At 42.9% G+C, this 8800-nt stretch overlaps 1 protein-coding gene across 1 annotated transcript in view; it reads right to left on the minus strand.

Moving 5' to 3' along the window:
- The window catches only part of MDGA2 (MAM domain containing glycosylphosphatidylinositol anchor 2), an 826502-nt gene extending 818193 nt beyond the window's left edge, over positions 1 to 8309 (minus strand). The window contains exon 1 of the mRNA XM_047767260.1: positions 7933 to 8309. Within this exon, the coding sequence (XP_047623216.1) occupies positions 7933 to 8212 (280 nt within the window). The 5' untranslated portion in view covers positions 8213 to 8309. The remainder of the gene's footprint in view (positions 1 to 7932) is intronic.
- Positions 8310 to 8800: the final 491 nt, after the last annotated feature.

Consider the following 8800-nt stretch of genomic DNA (forward strand, 5'->3'; position numbering starts at 1 on the left):
GTGTTAGTATTATATATACATGTTTCGAAATATACCACTTGAGTTACTTTCTGCTAGACTGACAGATGGGAATTATTTTTCCAGGAATAAATAAATAAATAAAGACTTGCTCTCTATCACTTCCTAGCCCCTCCCTCTGTTCTAAGAACCCAATGGCACTCCTTCTATGAAGTCCGAACGCTGGACCAACTGAGTGTACTTTTTCAAGAAGACAGAGTACTATGTTCTCTCTCTCTCTACTCCAGGTATGAAAATGAAAACATACTCTTTTATTCTTGCTGTTATTTATACTTTCCCTATGTAACAGGCCACTTTCCTAAGAGTTTATAAGATATAGAAATTGAGGGCTAGAGAGATTAAGACTTTTTTTTTTTTTTTTTTTTTGCCTGTGGCCACGCAGTAAAGCAGCAGGTGAACAAGAAGAAAGCCCAAGTTCCCCAACAGTTTTCAACCACATCACGCTGCCTTGCACAATAATACACAAAACAATGATGAAAGCATATACCTTTCTTTTCATAAGGGCAATGCATTCATCTCAGTGACTGTACATTTGTAAAGAACAACATGCAGTTTTAAGTCATTCTGGACCCACAGTCCAGTGCTTCTAAGTAGTAGGCACTCTAAAACGGCTTTGAAAAGTCTTTGACTTTAACTCCAAAAGGAGCTGCTTTGCAGCTTCAAAGCTTCCCAAGTTTGCCTGGAATTGGGGAGGGCTCAGTATCCTACAGGAACTTTAGATACAACTATCTTATCTTCTGATGAGCAGGTCAAGTGGCTTCACATGGAACACACACAAACCTAGGAACTTGGTGGCTATCTGAGCACATTCCAGAGTATCAGAGAATGAAGGTTATTTCACAGACTTATAGACTTTGGGGGAAGGGGTATTGGTACAGATTAAAGTGGATCCATCTTTTTAGTTGGGGTAAACTGTGGAGCAGTTGTTAGGTTTAATACTGACAAATAGTACAGGACTGTTTTCCCTTCTGCCTCACTATTCCTGCAGCTGGAATCCATGCTATAGCACTGCCCTTTCCTCTCTGTATTATACCAACCCACTTTCAAGACTCAAGTCATGCTGTACCAGCTTTTTCAATTTCTTCCAACCACGGGAGCTATCAAGACTCTCTCTTATCTAGGCACAAATACGTGTGTATTTCTCATACTCTTATTTTATTTTTCCATCTGGCTTCATCTCCTCAATCACCTGGTAAACTCTGAGTTCATAGCCCTTACTACATACCTACATGTTTAATCCATAGAAGTTATATATGAATTTGTTGACTGAAGTTACCAGAACTTACCTAAAATCTGCCAAGAACTTATGTACAACTCCTACTGGTCACAATTTCTGAAAAGTCGCATACCTTCCTCAGAGTTTTCTATCCTTCTCAGGAGACTCATGGGATCCCCCTCCTCTTTAGGATAAAGTGGACCTAAGGTAAGACCTGGACCCAATTCTCAGCTCCACTCAGAAATAACAGAGAGAATGCCACAATGTTTAAACTGTGCCTCTTTCTGCTTCTGTACAATCAAATAGCTAGTAGGATAATCTGGTCCACTGGGACCATAGTCTCTATATAAGAATTCCTCATCTTTCCCTTTCGGGAGACCAGAAGAATCTCCCTGAAGATGTCAGTGAGTCAATAAGCAGATTTTTTTGTCTTCCTTTGTTTGACACACATGAACAAAGTTCTATTGACTTCAGAAAAAAAAATTTTTTTGCTGTGTTGCTATTACTTAAAGGGAAGATAGATTTTTCTAATGGCCTTTTCAGGCTAACATCTGATTTCCTTCTCACCTCTCTGAGCTCTCAATGCACTCTGTGCTGTCCTTTATGGCTGTGGGAAGTCGAGCTATGAACCAGACCTTCCTCTTTCAGATATGTATGTTTCCCTTTCCACAGAATCACTCCATTATTTTTATCCCTCCCATTCTCATTACAACCAAGCAGGACAAGAAATATGCTGCTTGCAGATATGGTAACATGTCACATATTTGACCCCATCTGCCAACCACACAATAGTCCTTGGCAAGGTTTTGACTGGGAACAGCAAAAAACTGATGTTTCCTATTTTTTACACAAAGTTGTAGAAGTAGCACACTAAAAGACATAAAGAATAAGTTACATCATAATTTCTAATACCTTTGCTCCTACCATAATGTTTTTTAACTGATCAATTTTTAGCAAATGTGTAATAGCCAAAAAAATGTTCCCAATATTGAAATTATTTTCTGTGACTGCAAATTCCTGGGGAACTTATGATTTAGATTATTAAATGGAAATTGTCTTTCTTACTGAATTTGATGAATTACATCAACAGGAAAGGAAATAAAGTATTTTAAAACACAGATTAGAAATGGCATAGTATCTGGAAAAGCAGTAAGAAACCAATACAAAAGAGATTACCTGGGATTAATTCAAGGTGGTATAGTTAAGGGGAAAAAATGGAATTATACTGGAAGAAAATGGAAAATAACTAATTGCATGCCTCAACAATGGAGATGAGGGATTTTAACACAGTGACAAAAAATATCCATCCAGTGAATGCACCTGAATGCTAAAAAATACAGTTATGAAATTTCTTTCTGTAAACAAATCTCACAAATGGCATGGGACCATCATCTGACTACCATAATTTGTGTCATAAATTAGTGAGATGATTTACTTTGAAATGCCATCATAAAGTCTCTTACTTACTTTATGATTTCACAGCACCAAAAGTGTATTAATTGGATTTGAAAATAAAATAGGATACAGTGCTCTTTAAATGAAATCATTTATTCAGTCTGCTCTAAGGAATATATTTATATTGACAGCCACTGAAGAAATGAAATTTCATTTTGAGGGACTATTCAGTTAATGACAATTACAACGAGGCTAAAAACATTCACCATATTCATATATGGAATGCATTCAATATAATATTTTGTTTGTCCTTCCAAAATAGCCAAAAAGGAAAGGAAGATCTTCCCCAATTCAGTGGGGAACTAAGAGCATCTTAGTTCACTGCCAAAGAGCACCAGCCCTAGAGTTCAGTTCTAGGACACGGCAGGCATATCTGGCCCTTTGCCTTTGACTTTGTGGGTTGCAAGCCTTGAGCCCAGTTCTTCCAAGACTCTTCCCAAAGCATGAGGACCAAGCCGGAGAACATGAGTGATGAATTATCTCTATAGTTGGAAAGTACCCTGAGATCACAGTTCCCAACACTATCTTAAGACATAAACTGAACCACAGGCTCATGCTATTAATTTCATCCCCCTGAGTCTTACCCTAATCAACATTAGAACAGTAAGTTTTAAAATAATACAGAGGACATTTTTTTCAGAAAAGTCTGCTTGTATCCTATTTCTCAAAATAGGTTGAAAGTGGTTCACCTTACAGAACAAAAAAAAAATTTTACAATATCAATCAATAAGACAAATATTACTAAAGGTACTAAAGATAAGCAAAGTCAAGATCATGAAGATCATGAAAAACACCTTCCTTGAATTTCTTTTGTGACATCCATTCACCAGAAACACTTCACCTCTAAACTTTTAACCTCTGACTCCCAACTGTCAGAACCCTGGCACCCTTACTGATTTGTTCTCTGGAAAATGATTCCTTAGGCTTGATGTACAACTACTCAATCTTACATACTTAATAGCCTACTTAGGGGTTTCCCCAGGGACAAAGAGGACATGAGCAAGTAACATAGTATAAAACAATAATCTGCTCATTTGGCACATAAATTCTCAGTTACATGACCAGTAAGGATAACCTTGAATAAACAAAAATAATCCCAAGATACAAAGGACAGCCCATTTTTCCTTTTGATGGTGACCAAGGTGGTGATGATTGAGAGCATATGGGGGGGGGGTGTTCTCCTGTGCACATAGGGACAATGAGGTGAGGAGTGGGAAGAGAGAAGACTAGAGCTAACTGTATATGATAGAGCTTCATATTTACTTATGTTTAGCAACATTTATTAAAGTCATCTCCTCCTCACTTCCCACAGGCTAACACCCTAAATATGTGTTTGGTCAAAAGCAGTATCTGATCACAGGGTTTCTTCAAATGCAAACCAGACAAAAGTCACAATTCAGTGCACCTTGGGATAACTTTGCTGTGTGGAGGACAACATTCTGGGACTGGATGTAACGGTACCTGACCTTGCAGAACATCCTTATGGGTCAATCTATATACATTTAGATTCAACCCAATGACAGTCTGAAATTTCTTCAGATCCTTCCTGTCCATCTTACACTGTGACCCTTGGTACTATGTTTAATCAGTTATCCTAAAGCAAATGCAATGAGTTTAATGCAACATTAATAATGCCAAAAACGGATACCAGTTCACTCTTCTTTAACGACTTTTTGGTTTTCAGTGATGTTTAAAACAGTAAAAAATAAAATTAAAACTTTAAAATTCTGAGATTGTTTTGAGGAAAACGTTTGAGTACAAATAACTTCTTAAAATTCAAGAAGAGAGAATATATAACTTAAGAAAATGGAAACTATGCAAATATAGATACAGGGGAAAATGCCATTTTCTACAGAGAAAAATGTCATTTTTAAAAAGTGCTTTTTTTTAATGATGTCAGAATGTCTGGAGGAGGGTAGACAGGCAGATATAAATCAAAGGAGAATCTCCTTTACTCAAATGCCACATATATACACAAATCTCAGCTACTGTGCAGTAAGGCTGTTGTGCAATATTCCAAGATAAATGACAATAAGGTCCTAGATCTATAGCAGAAATTTTCATTCTTAAGTGTTTCACAAGATGCCCAGCTGACTGACAATAGGAAGATTAGAGTAACTTAGGGCAATATAATTTATGCATTAAAACAAATGTTCTCCATTACTTTTAAAAAATCTGAATTTCATGCTCAGAATTTTCCAGGCTAGTAGTAGAAAACTGAAGGGCTGCCTAACTATTTCAAAGAAGAAAGACTATAATGATATATTTCTAAATCACAAAATTAATTTTTGGTTGCAATGAAGTGATTTTGAATATAGTACCTATAAAATAATTTATTTCCTCTTGAACCTAGGTACTAGAAGACAATATTAATAAACAACACTTTGTGTGCAGCATGAAAGGTTTTACATCTTGCAAATACAGGAAAATAAAGGGATACAGGAATACAGACTTTTATGCCAGCAAAGTTCCTATCTAGGTCTTTGAAGTCTCTGTTTATGATTGACCTGCTTTTTAAATTAATCATTTTCAAGGCTTTTCGGGTAAAATGTTTAAAACATACTTTAGAGTCTTGCGCCAAGTCTTACATCTATGTCCTTTTTACAGCTGATCAATATTTTATACCTAAATAAAAATAAACTGTTCTCTTCCCCATAAATGCTATCACAAATAAAAATAAAACTACTTAAGATTAAGAAAGGTCATGATTCACAAAGTCAAAGTAATGAAATCTGAAGTGGTTATCAGTGGTTCTCAGACTTTAGCATGTATCAGAATCATCACCTGAGGTGGCAAACACAAATGTGAATCCACACACTGAATTTCTGATTTAGAAAGTCTGGGAGGGGCTCAAGAATCCACAGTCCTAACAAGTTCCCAGGTGATGCTGTTGCTGAAGGTTAGGGATTCCCACTTTGATTATCTAACTTCTGTGATTTGTAAGACATTTGAAAAGTAATATATAAATATATTTTCCACCCACCTCATAGCTATGATATTTATAATGACTAGAGATGGTGACTAATTTTCACACAAAGCCAATTCTATTCCAAGTTAAGTGACTAATAACCACATCAATTAAAAAAAAAAAAAAAAAGACCACCACCCCAGCTCCTTCATCTCAAGGATCAGTTCAGTAGCAGAAATGCCTCCTCCTTTATTGCTAAGCAGCATGGGCACAAGACTGTTTTGATGTAATTTTTCCCTACTTGTCTTAACTCCTAGATGTTATTCTTTTCCACTGCCCAACAAGACTTGCCAGGACAAATAATCTTAATGACAAAAAGTGGACAGAAAGATGGAACCCTGCATATCCAGACTGTTCCAGCACATCCCCCACCTCCAGACAGTTCCAGTGCATTTCCAACCGCCACCCAATCTTTCTCACTTCTCATTACCTCCTACACACACACACACACACACAAACAAAAACAAAAACAAAAAAAAAAAACATTTCTTTAATGTGGGCTAATCTGAACCAATGGGAGAGAAAGACTTGGACAAGCAAAATTCAGACTCTATCCTACTAAGGAACAGCTCACTGAGAAGGGTCTATCTTATCTGTAGCACTCCTTCATCCCTAGAATCCCAGCCACTCCCACCACTCAATACAGAGTCCCTCTGAAGGCAAAAAAGCACTAAATAAATTCCATCTCTGCTCAAGAGCCCACCTCCTGCCATCAGCCTAGCAGTTGAAACTGAGGAGTCCCACCATCACCACCACCACCAAGCAAACTCTTTCATTCGGAAAAGAGGAGTGAGAAGAGAAGGGAAATAAAGACGCTTAGAGGTGAGAGAAAAAGAAGATTTCCTGGCCGGAGAGCTAAGGAGGGAAATAGGAAGACAGGAGAGGGGAGGGGCCGAGGAGCGCAGCAGAGGCCAGGGCTAGCCGCTGGGACCATTTCCCTACCATCCCAGGCACAACTCAGCCCTGGAGGAGACAGTGGAGAGAGGAAACCCTGGGTCGAGTCTCCAGCATTTGTTCCCAAACACCTGCCCACTGCGCAGGACACGTTCCTAGAGTTTGAACACTCAAGGTCCCCTTGCATCCTCGCCCACTTGGAAGTCACTTCCAGGGTCTGCACTTCCACAGACACTCAGGCCAGGCAGCCTGGGGTCCAAAACCCCGGAGGAATCTGAAGGCAGTGGGTCAAATTTCCAGCACACATTTTCTGAATATGGGCTCTGGGCTGGGAACTGTAGGTGAGTCTTGGCCTGCTGTTCCCTAGAGGGCTGCTCTCCTAACCTTCCCACCATACCTGAGGAACATAAAAGTTATTTTGTCTTTGTGGCACTGCCAGTCTGTCCCAGGAGAAGACGCATATTTCAGCCAGAGCCTGGGGGAGGAGGGGGGGGGGGGGTCTGAGTTTATCTTTCAGTCCGGAAAGCCAAGGGTGCCAACTGCTGACAGACGAAGGAACCTGGATTTGCTCTTGAGGACTTAAAAACATCGGAATTAACAAACTCGCCCTTCTCTTGTCCCTAACCCATACGGTTCCTGTTGCAGTGAGCTAGCGTCCGGTCCCGAAGCCGAGTCGCGAGGACTTGGCCGTCGGTTCATTCATGCATTTGCTCATCCATTCACATAAACACGTCCCTTAATTGTGTCTAGCACCAAAAATCTTGTCTGCTATTCTCCCGTCCCCAAGTCAGTGCTCATGGCAACGGATGGTGCAGAACGCAACTCAACTGTCAACCCACTTCCTGTGCCGAAAAATCAAGTCAAGGAGGTATTCACCCCACCCACCCACTCCCAACGAGGGGGGGAAAAAGGAGGAAAAGGTGGAGAGAAAGGAAAAGGTGGAGAGAAAGAAAAAGGCGGCAGAGGGTGGAAGGCGGAGAGGAATGGGAAGCTCACTGGGGTCACAATGGGGAGCTTCCCTTCGGGGTAAAACACGATACCAACACCACCGCAGGCAGGGAGCCAAATCAGGATTAAACCAAAGGTTGCTAGAGCTGGGGTCCCCAGAGGGATAAATCAAATGCAAAGCTACTCATTCGTACCAGTGCGGTGCTGCCAGCTCGACCCAACTCCGAGCCGGAGCCAAGGCGCTGGGGGAGAGGCTCGCAGCCCAATCCGCAGCGCGCTCGTTGCCTCCTTACCGCTCCCAATAACGTGATGAAGTGTAAATCAAAAGCCACGCCGGGAGGGGCCCCGGAACGGCGCGAGTCGTGCTTTTTCGCTCACCAGCCTATCTTACCTAAGAATCACAAGGTCACGATAGCGTCTCGATTCCACTCACCGTACACTCCTTGACCGGAGATCCCCTCCAGGAGGACTGTCAGGAGCCACACGAGACCGTACACCAAATCCATCTTCACGTGAACATGGGCATATCCAGTCCAAGGGGGACGCAGCGGGACCTTCCGGAGGCCGGCGGTCAGCCCGGCGCGCTCCACTCGCGCCCCGGCCGAGCCGAGGTGCCCGGGAACCGCTCGCCGAAGAGGGAAGCGCCGTCCGTCCGTCCTTCCCCGGCGGCGGCCGTGAGCGGAGCGCAGGAGCCCCGCACACCCCACACTCATACACACACACAAACACACACACACACACCACACTCTCGCACAACACAATACCCTGACACAGAGTCACACGCACGCCGCACTCACACCGGGCGCCTGGGAAAATCGCAGACGCCGGGGAGGAGCAGGGGGCGTGATGGGAAGGGGAGCCGAGAGGCGAAGTGTTCTTCAGGGTAGCGGGCTCGAGTCTCCGCAGCTGCGGCGGCGGCGGCGCGCTGGGCTGGCGGCGAGTGCGGGCAAGGGGCCGGGTGTGCCGAGCAGTGCGAGCCTGGCGCTGGCAGCCAAGAAGCAGGAAGTGGCCTCTGACTCGGGGCACTGAGCAGGGGCTTCCTCGCTTGGGTTCGCCTTTACAAAGTAACTCGCGAAGGTTCCCGGAGGAGCGTCAAGCGGCGGTAGCGGCCCGCCTGCCCGCAGTCCGGAGCCCCCAGCCCTGCTGTCTTGCCTTCCCCCATTCCATCAGTTGCCATTGCAACGCCAATCCTGTTACACGATACAGGCTCGCATCGTCGCGCTGGGAGAGGAGGAAGAGGAGGAGGAAGAGGAGGAGTGGGGCTAGGGGGACGGGGGTGGGGAGGAAAGAAAGGGAGGAGG

This window comes from Phacochoerus africanus, chromosome 2, assembly GCF_016906955.1.
Source record: "Phacochoerus africanus isolate WHEZ1 chromosome 2, ROS_Pafr_v1, whole genome shotgun sequence".
NCBI lineage: Eukaryota > Metazoa > Chordata > Mammalia > Artiodactyla > Suidae > Phacochoerus > Phacochoerus africanus.